The sequence below is a fragment of the Carex rostrata genome, chromosome 8, assembly GCF_964058835.1.
Source record: "Carex rostrata chromosome 8, lpCarRost1.2, whole genome shotgun sequence".
Taxonomy (NCBI): Eukaryota; Viridiplantae; Streptophyta; class Magnoliopsida; order Poales; family Cyperaceae; genus Carex; species Carex rostrata.
Window position 1 is genome coordinate 10,158,836 of NC_135925.1, and position 22,742 is coordinate 10,181,577.

At 34.0% G+C, this 22,742-nt stretch overlaps 2 protein-coding genes across 6 annotated transcripts; both read left to right on the forward strand.

Annotated features, from left to right (window-relative positions):
- The first annotated feature begins 424 nt into the window (after window positions 1–424).
- Window positions 425–1,948, forward strand: LOC144558076 (uncharacterized). The gene has a single exon (XM_078306785.1). It carries the CDS (start codon window positions 489–491, stop codon window positions 1,599–1,601), a length of 1,113 nt encoding a protein of 370 aa, XP_078162911.1. The 5' UTR covers window positions 425–488; the 3' UTR covers window positions 1,602–1,948.
- Window positions 1,949–15,203: 13,255 nt separating this feature from the next.
- Window positions 15,204–20,950, forward strand: LOC144558005 (Pectin lyase-like superfamily protein). 5 transcript variants are annotated; one of them, XR_013512831.1, is made up of 5 exons: window positions 15,204–15,866; window positions 17,326–17,657; window positions 18,122–18,616; window positions 19,260–19,437; window positions 19,868–20,950. XR_013512831.1 is itself a non-coding variant. In XM_078306694.1 (4 exons), the coding sequence occupies exons 1-3, from the start codon at window positions 15,286–15,288 to the stop codon at window positions 18,613–18,615; spliced, it is 1,407 nt and encodes a 468-aa protein (XP_078162820.1). In that variant the 5' UTR covers window positions 15,204–15,285; the 3' UTR covers window position 18,616; window positions 19,260–19,670. The 5 variants fall into 5 exon arrangements, 3 of the variants coding, with proteins under 3 accessions (XP_078162820.1, XP_078162822.1, XP_078162823.1); XR_013512832.1 differs by lacking the exon at window positions 19,868–20,950 and adding an exon at window positions 19,562–19,670 and having other exon boundaries at window positions 19,321–19,437; XM_078306694.1 differs by lacking the exon at window positions 19,868–20,950 and having other exon boundaries at window positions 19,260–19,670.
- The last annotated feature ends 1,792 nt before the right edge of the window (window positions 20,951–22,742 follow it).

The window sequence follows — 22,742 nt, forward strand, 5'->3', positions numbered from 1 at the left end:
CTAAAACAAGGGTCAGAATTTAATGCGTTGTCCTTCGTGGAAAAGTGCTTCTGATTTCATGCCATCGACATCGAGCCGTTCGTTACAAATTGTAGTTATCTTGATCGCTTGATGATCGCAATCTCAGCCGTTCCATTTCAATCCAACTGCCACAAGACAAAAGATAATTTTTCATTTATATTTTTGGTCTTAAATGAAGTGGACCGGTCAGTCAGATAACGACACCTCTCTCCTTAAATGCTCGCCATCTCCATTACTTACAAACTCACGTGCTCCCTCACTCTTTTGTTTAAATTCGTATTTCCTGCTCTACCCCTACAATTAAATCCCTTGGAAAGTTGGAAACTTGGAATGCTCCTTCCGGGGACAAAACCGTCAGAATCTAGCAGTTGAACCCTTGTTAAAGCTCACTTATAAGGCCAACGTACCTCTCCACAAGTTAAGAAACAAACAAGAAGCAGAGGGAAGCTAGCTAAGATTACACTTCAATGGCTACCTTCTTCATACCTCTCGGACCGGTTCTCTTTCTTTCTCTCCTCTCCATTGCTATCTCATGCTCAGATTCAGATCGTACCGCTCTACTCGACTTCAAGGCTGGTCTCTCAGAGCCGTATCTAGGCATCTTCTCCTCGTGGACTGGTACAAACTGTTGCTCCAACTGGTACGGTGTCAATTGTGATCCAACCAATGGCCGAGTGGCCGACATTACACTGCGTGGTGAGTCTGAAGATCCGATCTTTGTTCGATCAGGAAGAAATTCTGGTCTTATGTCTGGCAAGCTCTCCTCCTCTATTTGTAAACTCGACCGTCTGACAAATCTGGTAGTAGCTGATTGGAAACAGATCACTGGCCCAATACCGGAGTGCATCACTACATCGCTGCCAGCACTTAGAATTTTAGATCTACCAGGTAATCGTCTCACTGGCCCGATACCATCTTCCATTGGTAAACTCTCTCACCTTACTGTGTTCAATCTAGCTGACAATCAACTCACCGGTAAGATCCCGGCTTCTTTAACCTCTATGTCGGATTTAAAGCACCTTGATCTGACGAACAATCAGATTTCTGGTTTAATCCCCTCTGACTTTGGAAACTTGAAGATGTTGAGTCGCGCCTTGATGGCAAGAAACCAGATTTCAGGTTCAATTCCTTCTTCTATTGGGAACATGAACCGCCTTGCAGATCTAGACCTGGCTGGAAATCAACTCTGTGGTTCAATCCCATCCAATCTCGGGTCAGTACCAGTACTGTCCTCCTTATATCTCGATGATAATAAGCTTACTGGCAACATACCACCAAAGATTCTTCAAAGCAAGGGCCTTGGTATGTTAAACCTGAGCAAGAATGCATTGGAAGGTGAGATCCCGGATGTGTTCGATTCAAAATCATACTTCATGGTACTTGATTTGTCATACAACAAGCTTAGCGGTAAGGTGCCGCATTCGCTCGCTTCAGCTGCTTATGTGGGTCACCTTGATCTGAGTCACAACCATTTGTGCGGCACGATCCCGACGGGACCGCCTTACGATCAATTTGAGGCGACTTCATTTATCAGTAATGCATGTTTATGCGGATTCCCTCTCACCAAGTGTGAGACGTGATCTTGGCAGTCCAAGTATAGATACAATGGTTTGTGTAATTTCTCAATGTGTAGTGTTGGTGCGTGTTATATAATTAATCCGTAATTAAGGTTACATGCACGTGAGTGTGCCTGATAAGGAATTATTATATGATTTAGGATATGGTATATAGATTAATTTATTTTAAGATCATGTCCAGTCTTGATAATTGTGTTAGATGGGAAAAAGAAAAGGATGTCTGTAAGACTGTAACTGTAAGATTCCTAAGCTGCTTTGTTTTAAGTTTTACATGGACAAATAGCAAGTTTTTGAGCTCCTATAAAATTGTTATAAAACAAGTAATGGTGATATTTTGTTACTGATGATAGTATGGATTTCATTAATTTTCAAATCCAATAGTTGACTCCAGTCAACTATTTTAATGCTTATTGAAACAGCACCACAGTTTTAAGTCTTGGTTCCTTGTTTAATTTTTCTAAGAAAGCTCTGGGACTGTCACTATATACCGAGTATTATATTATTGCATTTATGACTTGTCAATGTGCAACATAAAATGGCAAACATTGAAGCAAGTACAGAAAAATGTTGATTGCTTAACTCGTTGGTAATTAAATGATCTCAAGTAATGAATTTTCTTCGGTAGTAGATAAGATGTACTTTTTTTTAATCAGACAAAATGTACGTTTTACCCCACACAGAATACATGTTAATAAAAAAAATTACGGAACTGTTTCAAACAGAGATAAAGAGCGTTTGATCTCTGGTACAGCAATTTGAAAAAAATAAAATAAAATAATAATAATCAGAGCAAAATGCAATGCTCGGTAAAATTATATCGCAGCTAATATACATTTTATCGTTATTTAATAGCTGGTACAGGAAACCACGTTTTATTTTATTTTATTTGTTACTGGTTCATATTAATCTACCACCGAAAGCAATAAATATTCATAGGTCAATAAGAAGACCTTTTGGGACCTAACGTTAGTTTTTTTTTAAACTGCGTATATCACGACGAAAGGATGAACTTTCTCAACTCATTTATTGATCGAACTTAATAGCAGAGGAGCAGTTTTTTTTTTTTTAAATATGTAAATTTCTGAATTATACTTGCAGGAAAATATAAAAAAAAAAAATTCGAAGTTTTGAACGGCAGGAATTTAAAATTTTGCCCAATATAATTTTTTTAGTAGCGTTGAATGCACCACTGGTGTTGTGCCTCCAACCGTATTCTACATTTCTATCTCTATTTCCAAAGTTCAAATTGTCAAAACCGCTCAATATGATATCCATATTAAAATGTGCTTAAAGACTAAATTTTATATTTTTTTTTAATTTTTTACTATTTGATTAGATAAGTACAATATCATTGTTTCCGAATGATCAAGAAGTAGTGATTTTGTACCTATCTAAAAATATAGTAATAGAATTCCAAAAAAATATAAAAATTTGGTCCCCTAAACAAATTTTAATATGTATATCATGTTGAGCGGTTCGAATCGACTGTTTGAACTTTGAGAACATAGATAAAAATGTAAAATATGATTGGAGCATAAGACCGATGGTGCATTTTAACTCTCCTCTAAATTTTTAGTCAAAAGGAAGTTTTTTACAAAGAAAATAGTCTATATTTTAAATAAGGGTTCAATGGATGACATTTGAAAATACAGTCCATTTAGAACTGCTATTATAAATTTCGGCACTTCTTAGAACCGGATAATTAAAAAACGATCTTATTAGAAGTTTAATTGTTTGCTCGTAAATGTCATAAATTATGTAATTAGAGTCAGAATTTAAATCCCGAAATTTTTTATTAATACTCAAAATTATTATAAAATTACGCAATCTACCTACTTTTTTGGCGGATTTCGAAAATTCCGGTGATTAAATCACTCGACCAATTTTCTTGGTCCGGTTATTTAGTAACCATAAAGCATGTTTTGACCTTCAATAAATTCATCCGGTTTTGTTGTTTTGTCTTTTTTTTTTACAAAACAGAAATTTTTATTTTTTTATTTTTTGTATTGAAATATTAGAAATGTTGAATATATTTCTTTGAAAATAGATGAAATATAATATAATTTGATCTATTAGAAAGACTGTAACAAATAACCCAAATCAACATTTTTCAGACCGGATTTTTCGCCGTGAAAAAAATATGGAGAAATTAAATGTTGATCCGAATCGTTCATCTTGTGAAAAATCTGGTCTAAAAAATATTGATTAGGGTTATTTGTTGCAATCTTTCTAATAAATCAAATTATATTGTATTCCATCTATTTTCAAAGAAACATATTCAGTATTTCTAATATTTCAATACAAAAAATAAAAAATTTAAAAATTTCTGTTTTGTAAAAAAAAAAAAAAGACAAAACAACAAAACCGGTTACTAAATAATCAGATGAATTTATTAAAGGCCAAAACATGCTTTCCGGTTACTAAATAACCGGACCAAGGCATGTTTTCCGGTTATTTAGTCACCGGAACAAGAAAATTGGTTTGGTGATTTAATCACCGGAAAGCATGCCTTAGTTCGATTGTTTAGTAACCGGAACTGGCAATTTTTGAAATCCCCGAAAAAGTGGGTAGATTGCATAATTTTATAATAATTTCGGATTTAAATCCCTACTGTCCTAAACTTCAAAATTAATTTAATATATTTCTTAATGTGAAATTTGTAAAGAGGAGGGTTCAAATGCCTCCATGTTTTTGTGCCTCCATCATGCCTCCATCATGCCTCCATCTCTCTCCATCGTTTTCAAAGTTCAAACAGTCGATCCGAACCGTTCAACCTAACCTCCATACTAAAATATGTTTGGAGACCAAATTTTATATTTTTAGGAATTTTTTTACTATTTTTTTAGATAGGTACAAAATCAGTAAATCTGAACCATCTAAAAACAGTATTTTTGTACATATCTAAAAAAATAGTAAAAAAAGTCCTAAAAATATAAAATTTGGTCTCCAAACATATTTTAGTATGGAGGTTAGATTGAGCGGTTCAGATCGACTGTTTGAATTTTGAAAATGATGAAAAGAGATGGAGGCACAAAAACAGGAGGCATTTGAACCCTCCTCATTTGTAAATCACATAAATGGGACCGAGGAGAATTGATTGAGCAAACTGATTTGGCAAAGAAAAGTGGAAGGAAAGACTAAGAACAAGGACAGAGAGGCAGGGAGTGTGGGACCAGATCTGAAATCCTTCACGTGGGCCGACTTCTGATGGGCCCCCTCGACATGTTCAGGCCCTGGATCATGCACTCCATTATTGCCTCTGACATACATCTCCGATTCTCACGTGACGCCTTTAAGCTGGAGATTGGAGCCTATCAACTCGTGCAAAAGTGTCCTCTAAGGTACTGTGAAAGATTCTCCTTACTTTACGGTTTCAGATTGATTCTAAACCGATTTGAGATTCGGGGTAGCCTGGGAGGCAGTATTATTGGGCTTTGAGATTCGTGTCATATTAAAAAGAAAGGTTCAGATTAACTAATTGTAAAAGATTCCCTATTACAGTACCGGGGAGGATGTGAATTCTCTACTTGTGGCGTAAAGACGAGCGGAGCTCTGCTTTGATAATTGAACATTTGATATTATGATTGAAACATTTCATTAGTAATTAGTAATTACAGATGTGTATTAAGTGTCGTGAAAGATATTAAATGTTATAAGCATTTTTTCCGAGTATTTAGTGTGCATTGATCTCTCTTCCAGCAAATTAAGGGTCATATCTTATTTAGCATCACTATTATTTTTCACCTGCAATTCAAAATGCTTCAACATCGATCTCTTTATTGTTCGAGCACTATTCCGTTAATCTAACATCTCTCAGAACAGTGACTTGAAAAAAAAATCAGTACTTTTCTTATACTATTCTAGCACACTAATCTTAATTAATAGTGCTATTGTTGATGTTGTGTCTGGAAAAAATAAAATGAAATCAAGTTAGTATTTGAAAATCGAAGAAAAAAAAATATCGATCTCAAGACATTGGATTTTGAAAATACGACCTTGAAAACCTTCAAAGGTTGGGCCTAACTTTCAAATCCGCCCATATATTTTTTTTAATCGTATACTCGTTTAAAATGATATTTTTATTTTTTTACATTTTTAACTTTCATATGCTAATTTTGATTTTAAGCTTTGAGGATGAATTGTTTTTCTACCTTTGACTATCCAAATTTACTTGTAGAAATTACTAGTATTGTATGATCATGAGTTGCAACAGAAACATATTATGAGACAACAACAAAAAATATATACCCTTTTGACAGGACACAATTTAACTATTTAATAAAACTTATGTATAATTTTGTAGCAAGTTAATTAAATCAGAAAAAAAAGACTTGCTACAATATGATTGTACTTGACAAAGAATGAGATAAGTCCATATGAATTCGTATCACCTATAAGGGTTTAAAAAACAGTAGCAGCGGATATGTGCCTTAGCGCTGGATCCTCAAAGTATAATATTGTGGTCAAATTTTTTTTTATTCTATTTTCTTAGAAAATTTGTAATAATATATATACTTTATTTATTAGGTAGGATTATATATATTGAAGGAATGATCAGAAAAAGATTGTATTGATATACATTGTAGTTAAATATTTTTTTATGCTCTTTTCTTATAAAGTCTATAGTAATATATATATATTACATTCTTGATTTGGTGGAATTATATGTGATACGGGTTATGTGAGGTTAGTGGGCCGTATGTTATAATTGGGCTGAACTGGGCTCGTCCTTCTAGAAGTCGCAGGCCGAGTAATGATTGTGCTCGGGAGATCTGTGGACGATCTCTGATCTCGGAAGTCGCAGGGGGACTTCGGAGACTGAGGATTGTCTCGAATCTCGGAGGTCAGGAGCTGATCTCAGAAACTGAGGGGTGATCTCGGAGATATCTGACTCTAACATGTACGATATCTCTCCGAGGTAGTGTGCTCAGCCTCTAAAGAATTAGAGGCTAAGGTGGAGGATGACCTCGGGTCCCCAAAGCAAGATGAAAGCTTGAGAGACTGAGGGAGATCTCGGAAGTATTTTGACTCTAACCTGTCTTATTCCCGAGATGAGAGTGTGTGTGCAAGCGTGAGTAGCTTGTGGTTCGCCCTTTCCTTGTGGAGGGAAAGGCCTTATATAGCTACGTACTGCCTTACCCCTGCCAGGGTAAGGCAGAACGTGGGTTAGTTATAAGGTTATGTGATCGTGTGATCGTGGCTGTATGGGCAGCGGCGAGGTCGGTAGCCGACGTGGCTGCCAGTTATAAGTGGTTATTGACTCAGGGGCGACTTTGGGCTTTATGTCCCGAGGTGTAGGCTGTCTTGGCCGTAGCTGGGCCGGCTTATTATGGGCCTCAATCGTGGATTTTGCATTGTATTCCGGGTTGGCCTCGCAGAATAAGGTCCTAATCCCGGCCTTGTTCATGACCCAGATTGAGACTAAAAGGGCCTTGGGAACATGATCCTATCAATATGCATTGAAGGAAGGATCAGGAAAATAAAAGGAAAAATTGCAGGAGAATAATAAAAGTAAAATATCAATAATTTTTTCATTACAGCACTGCTCATTTAAGTCTATTGAATTTTAATTCTAATCATATTGTGTGCAGTACATGTAACATGTGGTAAGTAAGTGTTTAGATTTCTATATATAAGGAACAAAAAAAAAAGAATATATTGAATTGAAAGAAGACATACTATTTGATTGAATAGTTAATATTCAATCGAAATTTTATCTTTTAATCATAGTTCTCGTGGAATCATGACATATACGTGTTTAATATAAAAGTAAAGATATGTAACATAAATCAACAAATTAGAGCGTGATTGGGAGATGAAAAGGGTGAGATGAACATTTACTTCTTCTTTTTTACTGCATCGGATAAGACATTGTTTATGTTATTGCTTAGTTGGGCAGAGCAGCGCATTAAATTAAACAGGTACTGAGGTACATTATTCACAGCCGTATATCAATATTCATTTGATGGCTGCCGATTTGTGGTATTTCGTGGCGCCGACATTTTTGTTTTTAGTCAATTTTTAAAATAGTTTAATAAAAATAATTAGGATCTGATCAAAATTTAAAAAATGTCCAAAACGTGGAAAAAAATCCACGGTCTCAAATTTTAATTCGTAACCGCAAAAAAAATCCACGGCCCTGAATAAAAATTCGGAACCGTGGAAAAAATCTACGGCCCGGTGATTTTTTTTTTATAATATATGTATAATATATGTATATGTATATGTATATGTATATGTATATGTATATGTATATGTATATGTATATGTATATGTATATGTATATGTATATGTATATGTATATGTATATGTATATGTATATGTATATGTATATGTAGATGTATATGTATATGTATATGTATATGTAGATGTAGATGTAGATGTAGATGTAGATGTAGATGTAGATGTAGGGTGTTCTTAAGCTTACCAAAGTGTTTGGGGAACTTAACTCCAAAACCTATTAAATCGGTTTCAAATGACGAATCCAAACCGTTGGAACCCGCCTACCTTACGAGTGATGAGTCTACATGTGAAAATTTTAAACATTCGAATTAATTTAGTATAAAGTCAATCGGTCAAAATTAGAAGGTTAATAAATTAATTTTAGTGCATTCATTTTTTGAACTTTTTTTTACCGCTTGACTTTATACTAAATTAATTCGAATGTTTAAAATTTTCGCATGTAGACGCATCACTCGTAAGGTAGGCGGATTTCAACGGTTCGGATTCGTCATTTGAAACCGATTTGATGGGTTTTGGAGTTAAGCTCACCAAACACATTGGTGAGCTTAAGAACACCCTAGTTCTACTCATATATATATATATATAATATATGTATATGTATATATAATATAATATATGTATGCATATGTATATATAATATAATATATGTATACATATGTATATATAATATAATATATGTATACATATGTATATATAATATATGGAGAGTGACTAATGTGCATTCGAATGTATATGGGCCAAAATACATACGGTTCAAATTCGACTTTTCAAAATCCAAACGGTCGATTCGAACTGTTCATCTTGTTCTCCATATTAATATGTGCAGACCAAATTTTACATTTTTCTGAATTTTTTTACTATTTATTAAGTATTTTACAAAATTGTTGATCCAACGATGGCTTAACAAAACAGTAAAATCAGCAGCCACCGTTGGATCAACAAATTTCTAAAATACTTAATAAATAGTAAAAAAATTCAGAAAAATGTTAAATTTGGTCTCCAAGCACATATTAATATGGAGAACAAGATGAACGGTTCGGATCGACCATTTGGATTTTGAAAAGTCAAATTTGGACCATATGTATTTCGGCCCATATACATTCGAATGCACATTAGTCACTCTCATAATATATGTATATGTATATGTGTATGTGTATGTGTATGTGTATGTGTATGTGTATGTGTATGTGTATGTGTATGTGTATGTGTAAATATATAATATATGTATAATAGAGGAGGGATCAAGTTACAACAAGTATTTTCTATATTTTCAAAGTCCAAATTGTCGATCCAAACCGTTAGATGTGATCTCTACAATAAATTGTGTTTCGAGACCAAATTTTACATTTTTTGAAATTTTTTTACTATTTATTAAGATGGGTACAAAATTGAATGGTCTGAATTTGACTAGTTATTGTGCCCATCTAAATTTGACTATGTCTTCTTTTGAAAATGTAGAAAATACTTGTTGTAACTTGTTGTAACTCAAAAATTGTTGTAACTTGATCCCTCCTTATGTATAATATATGCATAATATATGTGTGTATATATATATCAAATTTGACCTCCGCTGGTAAATTAGCAAGTCTGGACTGATACAGGGACCAAACTGCAAAAGTGATTACACTAGCATATAGAGCATTCAAAAATACACAAAATTGACACAAATTTCAATTTATTTGGATTTTTCTACCGTTAGTTATGAATTTCCAAAGTTCAGTTATCGAAAAATATTTAGAGAATCATAACTTTTGTTAGGAAAGTCGGATTTGTGCGTATTACCACTTTTTGAAAGGGGGGGGGGGACGAGACGGGTCCGAATATAGCCCAGGAGAAGCCCTGGGCATCTGAAGTATCAGAATTTCAAAAAAACGTCGTTTAGTGCCTAAAAAATTTAGTTTAAGTTTTCGTTCAACGGTGGATATACAACGATCGGTATTTTGTTTACTATAATTTAGATTTTTGTATAATTATATTATATATACATATATATGCATATATTATATATACATATATATACATATATTGTAACATATATACATATACATATATGAGTAAGGCTACGCTACTTCGCGAATTAAACATGATGTTTTAATTCGCACTCATATCTCTAGGTTCGAAGTCTAAATAGTCGATCCAAATCGTTAGATGTTTAATCTATATTAAAATGTACTTGGAGACCCAATTTTACATTTTTTGAATTTTTTTTACTATTTATTAAGATGGTTTGAAAATCGTTGTTTTTATTAAAAAAATGAGTTTATAAAAAAAAAACCGGGCCGTGAAAAAATTCCGCGGTTCCGAATTTTTATTCGGGGCCGTGAATTTTTTTCACGTTTTGGACATTTTTAAAATTTTGATTAGATCCTGATTATTTTTATTAAAATATTTTAAAAATTGAATAAAAATAAAAATGTCGGTTCGTGGCGTGTCCGCATCTGCTGTAATTCCAAGGAGAATTACAGACCTGTAATTCTGAATTTCCACAGTTGATTAAAATTGAATGGTCAGAATTGAAAATAAAAGAAATAGACTAATTTATTATGTCTTTCTCTCTCCCAGCGCTGCCCCCATTCTTGCCCGTCTATCATTTCCCAACTCTTTACTAAATAAAATCTAAACACATTGCATAATCCGAATAAGAATCAAAATAAAGAAAATTAACAAAAAAGAAAAGAGAATCAAGCTAAATTGGAGTTTTAATAAGAATCAACAAGACTCAATTATGGTTTAGGCATAACAAAATATTTTGACAACTCAAACCTTTACTAACCACAATCTAAACATATCAAATAGCATGTAAATTGCATAATCCGAGCAAGAATCAAAATAAAAAAATAAAAAAAAACTATCAAAAAAGAAAGAAAATCAAGCTAATTGGAGTTTCAAATACACCATCATCGTTTCATTTTGCAGTGCTGCACCTGGAGCAAATTAAACTCAAATTTTACAAGCTAGTACCAGTGAAGAAATAAAATAAACTATAAATATATTTACAAGGGTTAAGAGGTAAAATAAAACAACAATAACTGAAAAGAAAAAAGAAAAATGAAAAAAGAGAACAAATTTAACTATCTTGGACTCCATAAGCCGGTATCAGTGGTGTTTAAAGTCCATTAATTGATTATATGGTACCAGCACCATGTGTACCCCGGGATATATATTTCGACCCGTTAACCCCAGTAATTGGATTCGACCCAGTTGCAGAGAAGAAGATTTTGGAAGTGAAGAGAGAAGAAGAGAAAGGGAAAGAAAAATAGTGGGAAATCAAAATTATCTTTATAACTCCCGCCAAAATGAAAGAGAAATAGGAGAATACGGAGCAGGAAAGACGGAGCACACAATTGAAATACGGGCAACAGAGGGCCAGTGCAGGGAGAAAGAAAGGAGTACTATAAATTGAGTAGAACTAGGGTGCTCTTAAGCTCACCAAAGTTTTGGTGAGTTTAACTCTAAAACTCATCAAATTGATTTCAAACGATGAATCCGAACCGTTGAAATCCGCCTACCTTACGTGTGATGCATCTACATGTGAAATTTTTAAACATTCGAATTAATTTAATATAAAGTCAAGCGGTCAAAATTAGAAGGTTAATAAATTAATTTTAGTGCATTCATTTTTTGAATGTTTTTGACCGCTTGACTTTATACTAAATTAATTCGAATGTTTAAAAATTTCACATGTAGATGCATCACACGTAAGGTAGGTGGGTTTCAACGATTCAGATTCGTCATTTGAAATCGATTTGATGAGTTTTAGAGTTAAGCTCACCAAAACTTTGGTAAGCTTAAGAGCACCCTAGTTCTACTCCTATAAATTAGTCTATTTCCTTTTTTTTAATCTCAACCATCCAATTCTAATAAACGGTGGATATTAAGGATTACAGGGTCTTGTAATTCTCTTTGAAATTTCAGCAGATGTGGTTCCATTTCGTGGCAACTAGAAATTGTGGCATTGGAACTCCATCTTCTTATTTGATCAATTCCTAAATACAAGGGATTGCATATAAAGCTATAGGGTTTCAGATAGGTTATATATGTAACAATTCGATTCAATTTAAAATTTGTTCACTATCTGAAAACCAGAATTTATGTATAAAACTAATTCCAAGATTAATATAGAGTTTACCACTAGACACGCAGCGGAAACTTCAAACCATAGCAGTAACTTTCTTCACTTTGTATACCTCGTGTCGGATCCACGCAACAACAATTGCAACCACGTCTTTACCAGTATCTACACGAACATGTTAACACACAACTGCGAGTTGGAGTACTAGCGCCAACTGACAATCCCATCTTGTCTTTCTACTTTTCTCTCTTTGTTTCTGGAGTGGAGCGAATTCAGACATATCAAATTTTATGTTTAATCCAATAAAACTGTAAATACTATTTTTCTGTCTATATTTCTCTTTCTGTGTAATTTCAGATAAAATGAATGATTAATAAAAAAAAATTGAACTACTGCATATGTATTTATAACCAAACACATGTGTTCAATTGTACCAGTTCATTCACACCTATTCAGTATCACTTATCCATAAGTGATCTGATCAAAGAGATTCAAAGAAATTTCAGCCCATATTGTGTTCAGCCCAAAATAGCCTAATTCATATTACAATTAACTATTAATTATGACCCATAATATTCTCGCATGTTAGTACATTTCTTAACAAAGCAACCTCGAAATGTATCAAAAGAACACTAAATCGGAGTAAGCCCAATACTTTAGATGCGATGAACTTCAAGATTGTTCAATCTGCTTAAAGATCCATTTGTATCTGCTTCAATTTTGTGTGCACAAATCTTAAAGCAGATCAGACGGTCTTGAAGTCCATCAAACTCAAAAGTAGATATGATGATTATCGGACCTACTCTGCTCTAAGTTGTGTTTTATAGAGTTAGCAGGGTTAGTGATATTAATAAAAAAATAGTTTTCATTTCTCTCAATAAGAGTTAGTTTAAATATTAAATTAGTATTAGAAAAATATTTCATTAGTATTAAAAAATATAATAATATATTAGATTAGTATTAAATAAATATTATTTAAATAATAAATGTAATATAATAATAATTTAAATAATATATTAGTATTAAATAAATATTATATCTAATTAAATTAGTACTAAATAAAATATTAAATTAAATGTAATAAAATATTAATTTAAATATTATATTTGTATTACATATAATATTAATATTAGATTAGATTAGTATTAAATATAATATTAGTGTAGATATTAAATGTAATATAATCTTAATTTAATATTATATTAGTATTAAATAAATGTAATATCAAATTAGATTAATATTAAATAAACTGTTGGATTAAATGTAATATAATATTAATTTTAATTTTAATATAGTATAATATTAGTATAAATGTTAAGTGTTGAATGTAATATAATATTAATTTAAATATTACATTAGTATTAAATAAATATAATATCAGATTAGATTAGTATTAAATATAATATTACTTTAAATATTAGATTAGCATTAAATATAATATTTGATCAAATATAATATAATATTAGTTTAAATATTAAAAATAATGTAATATGAATTTAAATATTAAATGTAACATAATATTGCTTTAATATTTAATTAGTATTAAATAAAATATTAGTTTAAATATTAAACATAATATTATATTAATTTAAATGTTATATTAGTATTAAATTAAATATTAAATTAGCATAAAACATATTAGTTTAAAAATTAAATGTAATATTATATTAATTTAAATATTAGATTAATTTAATTATTATTTTATTCATCTCCTCTGTTGCTATTTCAAATATACAATTCAAACAATATTTTTACTACCGCTGCAAATTGGAATGTGGTATAAATCCACGACTTCATTCTCGCTGTTGTTCTAACTCAGGGATTTTTTTTTTTTTTGGGTACATTTTTCTACTTACACGTCTGGTTTGAAATGGGCGGAACGCATTCCTGTTAAAAATTCTATGAATGACATCAGCAAATTGATCCAATTAATATATTTCTGATGGGATAATACAAATTTAAATAAAACAGCTCTCTCATCCATCCGAATTGAAAATTTAGCTAAACGGAGGATATTTAATGCGACCACCTCACATTATTAATTTGAAAATCACCGTTTATCTACGCATAAACGATTGGACCCAAAGGCCCCAAACTATCTGACAAGTGACAAGTAATGTATTTGGTTGGCAATATAACACTTGGCAGCCCCTGTCCGGTTTTTTCAAAAAAAAAAAAAAGTGACAAGTAATGTGACCCCCTTACTAGAGCAGACTGCTAAATTAGGAGGTCTATGTAGAAACGGACTCGTCTGGATCTCTTCAGCTGTAACCTAAGAGGTCTCAATTTTGGTGCACGTCTCAATTAAAGCCCCACAATAAGCCCATAGGGATGGATCTTTAACTAATGAGTGATTAATGATTATCAACCAGTTTTGATCCCAATTTGCTCAGGAAATAAACCCGCACGCTTATGATATACTCTTTCAGTGACTAAACGAATAATTTTAGGTATAAATTAATAGTGAATTATGTATTCAGGGTTTTTTCATGTATATTACAATAAAATTTCAATTTTTTTAAACCTATAACAACTGATTTATCCTTCTAAAATATAAAGCTCTCGTATTAATCCTTCTAAACTTTCAAATAACGTGTTTTTCCCTCTAAAATTAAAAGTGAATTATGCCGCTCTTTCACTCACCTTGTTGCTCCTCTGTCTCGCTTCAGGTTGTGCTGTTCGGGTAGCTTCCATGTTGTAAATTAGCTATTATGTTTGTAGTTTGTTCTTTGTGTGATGAATAATGGTACATGTTTTTATGGTTGTTGCTGACGACGCTGATGTCAAATTGCTCTCCTTTCTCCTCTCATTCTTTTAGTAGTGACTGTCCTGGACCGGTTGATTCAGTTCCCGATCCAGTTTTATTCAATGTCTCTCAGTTGCCTGGTGACTGTCCTGATCCGATTGATTCGTTTTTCAGTCTGGTTTTGATTCAGTGTCTTTTCGACTACCATATGCGCACAACGAAACAATCTCTAGGTTGCTGATACCAAATTTGAGTCCACATGTGCACAGTGTTAGTTTGTTTACAGTTATATGTTTTCATAGACACTTGTCTTATGTAACATCTCGCTTCTAATGCAATCCTCTGCGGTCTTTCAACCAAAAACGAAAAAAAGAAAAAATAGACTTCTTTTAAAGTCAAAACCCCTTATCAACTTACTAAAGATTTGGTTGACAAACAAACTTCACGGAAATAAACATACACAGTTACGTGGCACGGCTAAGGGGAATGGTTGGTACAATATCCACGTGCGGTAAACATTTTACAAAAATGGAAGTAGAAGAACCAATCAGCATATCGTGAAAAAAAAGGCGAAAACGATAATGAAACTGAATATCTAGTATCTACCTCTCTGAGCTTGACAAGTCATGGAGCCTATCCCTCTGACTCTGATCTCTCTTCTCTTCATCTCTCTCACCACTTCCCAATGCCTCGATACTCGCTGTGAATCCGGTATCAGCGCCGGCCTAGATACCTTCTCAGTCACCGAATACGGAGCGATCGGCGACGGGAAGCACTACGACACGGCAGCGATCCAGGCGGCGATCGACGTCTGCCACCAGTCCGGCGGAGGTCGGGTACTCCTCCCTTCCGGTGGAGACTACCTGACTGCCACAGTCTTTCTGAAATCGGGCGTCACACTGGTGGTCCAAGAGGGGGCAAGGCTGTTAGGCGGGACGAAGGAGGAGGATTACCCGAACGACTCGGACAGATGGTATGTTGTGCTGGCGGAGAACGCTACCGGAGCGGGGATAACTGGAGGAGGTGAGATAAATGGACAGGGAGGGGAGTTTGTGGTACTGGAGAACGAGAGGAAGAACGTGATGGTGAGCTGGAATGCGACTGGGAAGTGTTCAGGGGATGAGTGCAGGCCCAGGTTACTGGGCTTTTTGGACTCGAAGGATGTCAAGGTTTGGGATATCACGCTTAATCAGCCCGCTTACTGGTGGTATAATTCTACATTTCTACTTCTTTTTATTTATAATTAAAATTACATTAGGTGAGATCAACGAGGTAAAACTACAGTGGTTTGCTAACGGGTTACCCGTGACCCGTTCCGGGTAACCCGTTAGGGGTAACGGGTAGGGCGGGTAGACGGGTAGGACGGGTACGGGTACAACCCGCAACGGGTAGACGGGTAGTTTTCCCAAAACCACTACCCTACCCGTTTATTACCCGTACCCGTTGCGGGTTGACGGGTATGGGCGGGTTTTTTTTTTTTTTTTTTTTTTTTTCTTTTCTGGTTTTTTCTGAATTTTTATGCTTTGAGATTCGTGCCAAGTTAAAGGACATCCTGGATGGAGTTTAGATATAGGGGTCCGTTTTGAGATTCATGCCAAATTAAAATTGATGACTCAGATCTCATTCTACTCAGTCAGGTATTGCACTGGATCTGAATTCTATAGGGTGCCGCCAAAAAAATTTTGAAATTTAAATTTTGTAACGGGTCAGGTACGGGTACGGGTAGACGGGTACGGGTAGACGGGTACGGGTAGACGGGTACGGGTAGGCGGGTACGGGTTGGCGGGTAGACGGGTACGGGTACAACGGGTTTTTTTCAAAATTATGTTGTCCGGTCCGTTTATTACCTGTACCCGTCTACCCGTTTGTACCCGGGCAACGGGTACAGGTACCACGGGTAACGGGTACGGGCCGGGCAAAACGGGTTCAACCCCTAACGGATTTAGCAAACCACGTAAAAGGTAGGATGTCCATTTTTGTAGCCCGATGGTGTTCATTATGAGCGGGCTAAGAATTTCAAAAAATAAAAAGAATGGATTGTGTCTTGTGTACATGCAGTGTAGGGGTGTCAATGTTACCCTTTTACCCGTCCAGCCGGCCAGTACCAAATTCGATAAGAAGGATAAAGATTATTCTTTATCCGTTATCTTATACGGTATTAATTAAAAATAAAAATTATAAAATTATTTATATATATATAGAGAGATGGGTAACTTGCTTTGAGAATTAAAGAGGGTGTTTTACTTTTCGTTCATATCTTTATTTTTAAAGTTCAAATAGTCGATTTGAACCTTCCAACATGATCTTCATATTAAAAAGTGCTTGAAGACCAAATTTTACATTTTGTGGAAATTTTTTATTGTTTTTTTAGAATTTTTTTTACTATTTATTAACTAAATTACATTTTTTGGAAATCTCTTTGGAGTTTGGATTGATGCATTTCCTAAGTTCTATGCAATTTAGCTATAATATCTAATTTTGATTTTCAATTCTCCTTGAACAAATCACCAACCTTTATCGCATTTGTTAAAATCTCCAAACTAGTAAGGATGTTGGTATATCCAACATTCATGTAAGTAGAAAAAACACACAATGTCGGTATAGCACAACAATACAATGTTTTTGAGTTTGATTATTTGAAAAATACTGTTGGATGCTATTTGTAGTCTGCATCTAGTGAGGTGTCAAAAGTCATGGATACACAACATTTCCATATTTGGAGATTTTAATTCGCCAAACAATGATGGCATAGACATAACGGATTCAAACAACACAAGAATCAGCAAGTGCCACATCGATACTGGGGATGATGCTATCTGCCCCAAATCATCCACTGGACCAGTTGTTAAACTGACTGTCACTGACTGCTGGATCCGAACAAAGTCAAGTGCAATCAAATTGGGAAGCGCTAGCTCTTTTGATTTTAGACAATTCTTGTTTGATAACATTACCATTGTAGAGTCGCACCGAGGGATTGGAGTGCAGATACGTGATGGAGGTATTGTACTTTCTATGCATATTAAATGTGAAAACCTTATAGTTTATGCTTAAACCCTCTCATAATTTGGCCATGAAGGTAAAAAAATAAATAAACATGTGCACTGTGAAGTGTGAACTAAGTTTTTCTGGTACAAACTTGATTTTGCTCTTAATCTAACTGAAACCCCTAGGAGAAAATTGTATCATCAGAATCTCAGTTGTCTAAAGCAGCCATCGAACTTGATTGCGCTTACAAGATGATTTGTTTGCTCTTTTTGGTTAAAAGATAACTTGTTTTAATGCACTAAATCACATATTTCATAAATGGTTCAATTTGTGAATGCATTCTGGTTTAAAATGCTACATCTTAGTAGCAAACAACAATGCTTGTTTGTCCTTTCATTTCTATTTCTTTTATGTATAAGCTTGACAACAAATATCTAAATAACTCCTTTTGTCACACTTTTTTACATTTTTGTGTAGGAAATGCTCAGGACCTAGTCTTTTCTAACATCAAAATAAGCACGAGATACTATGACCCATTATGGTGGGGCCGAGCAGAGCCCATCTATATCACAAGCTGCCCACGATTCTCAACCTCCAAGTCCGGGTCCATTTCTAACCTCCGATTTGAGAACATTTCAGCTGTTTCCGAAAATGGGGTTTTCTTATCGGGTACAAATCATGGCCTACTCCACAACATAACATTCAAAAATGTGAAGCTAACATACAAGAGATGGACAGAATATCCAGGCGGGTTGTTTGATTACCGACCAGATTGCCAGGGCTTGGTCAAGCACAATACCGCTGGTATGATGGTAGAGCATGTGTCAGGATTGGATTTACAAAATGTGAAGATGAGTTGGTCTAAAAGTAGTCTTATAAACGGGTGGGGTACTCCTTTGTACTTCCGGCCTAATACAGTTGACAAGATTTCATTCCATGAATGGCAATCTGAGAAATCATTAGACATTTGAGGTTATTTATTTCTCCTTTTTTTGTGAATTCCATTTTTTTTATACTTTGTATTAATTATTCAAGGAGAGGAGAAAGTTGTAGAAGATCATAAATCAAACACGTACTAAAGATGCACTCATTTTGAGAAATAAAGTCTGCATTTAGAAACTGTGAACATGAGGTGGTCTTAAATGAGTTAACAGATTAGGAATTCCAGATAATCTAAGATGTTAATGTAATAAGAACTGGGAGTGCTATTCATCAGAAATTAGCTATGGTCTTTAGATGGCACCACCTAACTTCTCTACTTTGTCTATAATTTCAATTTTTGTTGCCCTGTTTATTGTTGTAGCAAAGATTGCTTTTATTAATGCTATCAACTAGTTAGATTCAGTTTTTGATGGCAATTTTGGCAACATTAAGGTACGTATGTCACAAGTATGAATTTTGTAGTCCAGTAAAGCGCTTACAATTAACATTCGGAACGGGACAGATTTTAATATTTAGATGATCTGCTGAAAATTTAGTCAGTGCTACCTTAAGTGGTCTTGAAAAGTGATGGAAATATGCAGTACCATTGCAACGAATGCCATTCAACATCAATTTTACCCCACCTCAGCTAATTCCATCAGTTTATTATTCAACTGTTTCAATTCATTAACAGTTTGGGTGCTAGGCTTGGTCTATGTTCTGGTAATTTACATGCGATACCAAGCTCAATGCAGAAATAAATGGATGGTGAGGTTAAGGTGACTAAACATTTCCCAAAGTCCTGCTTCCCAATTGGTTGATAAACTCTCAAAGATAAAATTTGTTCTTCGAGAAGCAAGTTTCTTTTGAAGGTATTGCCATTACTTTAATGAATTAATGAGGACAGCCCGGCTCCTCAATAAAGGAAACAAATACATTTTTCTTTAATTATTGGTAGGTGCTAAATTAAGGATCTCTTCAATATTTTTCAAACACATTATCTGGATGTCATCTCAATGAATGGGAACATAACTGACTTTGTTTATTTCTGGTTGTCATCTCTTTGGTGTAACTATATCATATGATGTTTTTGGAATAGTTTTTTCGGAACTGCTTTGTTTGTTATAAATATCTTTGTTCTTCACTAACAGTTTGTGCCACCAAATTCCACATCATGAAAGCTTAAAAGATTATAAGTTTTATTGAGGAAATCAAAAGTACCTGGCAGTTTTGTATCATTATCATAAACTGTCAACCCCTTGCTGGTACTTCCAGACTAACTGGAATTACTATATGTCACAGAGGATACGACAGTTATTATTTGGGGACTAAACATTGGGTTATGGCTAAATGGCAAGTTCTGATTGTAACTACTGTTTAAAAAGATAAAAGAATATCTGGTCTCGAGTTCGATTTATCAGTAAAGGCCATGACATGAACAATGAAACAATAGAGGTGCTTCTAAGTCATTTAGAGTTATCCCTACTTCTCCTGCAAGTTCCAACTTCTACCACAGGTTCTGCTGTTCTCTCTATAGTTTGAAGTTTACTTTTTTAAACTTCAGCATATGTTGCAGAATTGACTTCCAATCATGGAAATTCAATTGAAAATGTCCATAGAATTTTGGTCGGTCTATTCAAATTCACTCATGGGTTACTTTGAAAATTTATGATAGAATGGTGAGATTTTGTTTTTTCAAGAAAACAAAATGGTTATTTATTGTTGTAGGCTGTTGCCTGTGCTAGTCCCTTCTTGTGATATAAGAATCATTTCCTCAAGCTGTAAATAACTAATCCAAAAACAGGCTATATATGGCCCAAGCCCATTACACTGATGTGGAGCAAAACCAGTATGCTGTTACTAGATTTAATCTAAGAAAATAAATTAGTCTTATTTGACTTAAATAATTTATTCAAGCTATTCATCGTTTAAACCAGCGAAATGCTACGATCACATAAATAAAGAGATTAATTCAATACTTGATTTCAATCCATGCACATGATTACAAATATCTTCAACTTAAAAATTAAACTGCATAAAAGAATACAAAAATAACATAAAATCCACCATTTTTAATGATCTCTTTTCCTCCGAAGCAACAAGATTAGTGCAAGTAGTAGGTCAAGAGGGAAAGAACCGAGGCCCCGAGGGCAGCACCAACAGCAGGCACGACTGCATAGGAGGCGCTGGATTGAGCAGGAGCGGGTGCGGGCGCATCAGTGGCAAGTGCCACGCTGGCAGATGCTGCAACAACAAGGATGGCATATGCGATGTTCTTCATCTCCATTGGTGATGATTGTGGTCGAAACAGAAACTTTAAATGTGTTAGGAGATGAGAAGACCTTGATGTGGCTTCTCCTTATTTGATTGATTGCTGTTGTTGTTGGAGGAGAACAGAGATATTGAGATGTATATATAGTGGTGCTGTTATCATGCCTGTTTTTAGCGAGAGGCTTGAGTTCTTTGTTGGTTAGTTTTTATTGCTAAAATTAGGGATGCATGATTGGTGCAGGTATATTTTGGTTGAGAATTGCATGTGATTTGATGCTTTTATGAAGAGTTTAGAATGTTATCTTTAGCTGTCATCACCAAATATATCGTGCAAAGGCACAAATTAGGTACTCAATGAAGGTAACTTGGTAGCACAATACAATCAAAGTTCGAAGCGTTAGATAGCTTATTTGCGCACTTCCTCTTTTCTTTTTCAAGAATTTAGTTCTATATACCTTCTTTTGAGGGGTGGTGGAACGAGTAAATTGGTAATTAATAAACAAGGAAAATCAGGCGGAAAAATTAATTAAGGTCAAGTTTCGTAACCTCGTTTAATTTATTAAAAAAAAACATAACTTAATGCATATTTTTTTGCAGTGATTTAGTACCATGGAATTGTATTAGGTTGATCTGGCTCCAAGCTTAGTTTTACTTGGTTCTCCAAACCAGTGGCGGAGCCACTCTCAAGCAATGAGGTCAATTGACCCCATTTATTTTCAATTTTTTTTTATATTTATATCCTATTTTCTATATAGTTAAGAGCAAAATACTATGAACAATGTACATTCGATCCTCATTCGCAGCAAATTTTTTTTATACATTTGACTGCCATAATCTGAAAGTTTGACTCCGCCACTGCTCCAAACACATGAGTGTCATTATATATGTTTTACTTGGTTCTCCATAATTCGAATTATGGAGGTCAAACACATGAGTGTCATTATATAAATTTTATGAGAGTTAATTTTACAATATTATGATATTTTACTTTATGTTATATAGAAAGTTATACATATATACAAATTAAAAAAAAATAGGGTCAATTGACTCCATTACTATCTCTTTTGGATTTATGCATACTCTTACTATTTAGTTTATCCCATGTTTAAGAAGATATGAAAGGTCAAGTTCAACTTAAAGATGTGTGATGTTTGTTTGTTAGTCAATTTATCGGTAGAAAATTAGACCCCATGGGCACTAACAGTATAATCTATTTTTCTTACCTTCAAAGATTTTCTAACTTTTGCAATGTTATAGCGAAAGTAACTACACACTACAGGATTCGGTTATTTTTGGTACTCTTGCATAATAAGTTTTGCTGTTGTACCGTCCAGTTTATAAGCTACATACATATATGTAATGATGAATGAAACTAATTTCTTGAAGGAATAAAACACCATGCCAACCAATTAATGCCATTATATATGTGCTAGAGCTGCTAAGATTAAATTTAAATGGTTGTTTGGACTATGGTTTGAGTAAATAATTATCTTTTATTGTTGTCTGGAATAGTTTCTCTGTTTCTTCCCTATTGCAATTGCAGTTTTCCTAATTAAATAACAAGATTTGTGCTTTGCCAAGCTGCTCTTTGTCTTTAATAGTTTAGTTCATAATAATAATAGAAATTTAGGAAAGATAGTTCAAAGAAATTAGTGGGACATTACATAAAGGAACCCAGAACCTTCCTTTTATGACATTTTTATTAAAAAAAATAATAAAAAGGTAATATTTGAAAAAAAAAAAATTGAGAAAGAGAAAGGAATGACATCTTTAAATCGAATTAGTAGATGCGTTGATGTCCCTCTTTTCCCTGACAGGCTGACACCTGTTGCTAAAGCTGAATATGGTACCAGATGCGTGCACCATTAGGACTTTTCTGAATTGGGACAAAATTAAATGCATATAA

Bases quoted from the DNA above. Each gene is read 5' to 3' on its own strand.
- LOC144558005 (XM_078306694.1), top strand. From the start codon at position 15,286: ATGGAGCCTATCCCTCTGACTCTGATCTCTCTTCTCTTCATCTCTCTC. The intron at 15,867-17,325 runs GTATAATTCTAC...TGCTATTTGTAG, and splicing joins AATCAGCCCGCTTACTGGTG to TCTGCATCTAGTGAGGTGTC. The intron at 17,658-18,121 runs GTATTGTACTTT...ATTTTTGTGTAG, and splicing joins AGTGCAGATACGTGATGGAG to GAAATGCTCAGGACCTAGTC.
- LOC144558076 (XM_078306785.1), top strand. From the start codon at position 489: ATGGCTACCTTCTTCATACCTCTCGGACCGGTTCTCTTTCTTTCTCTC.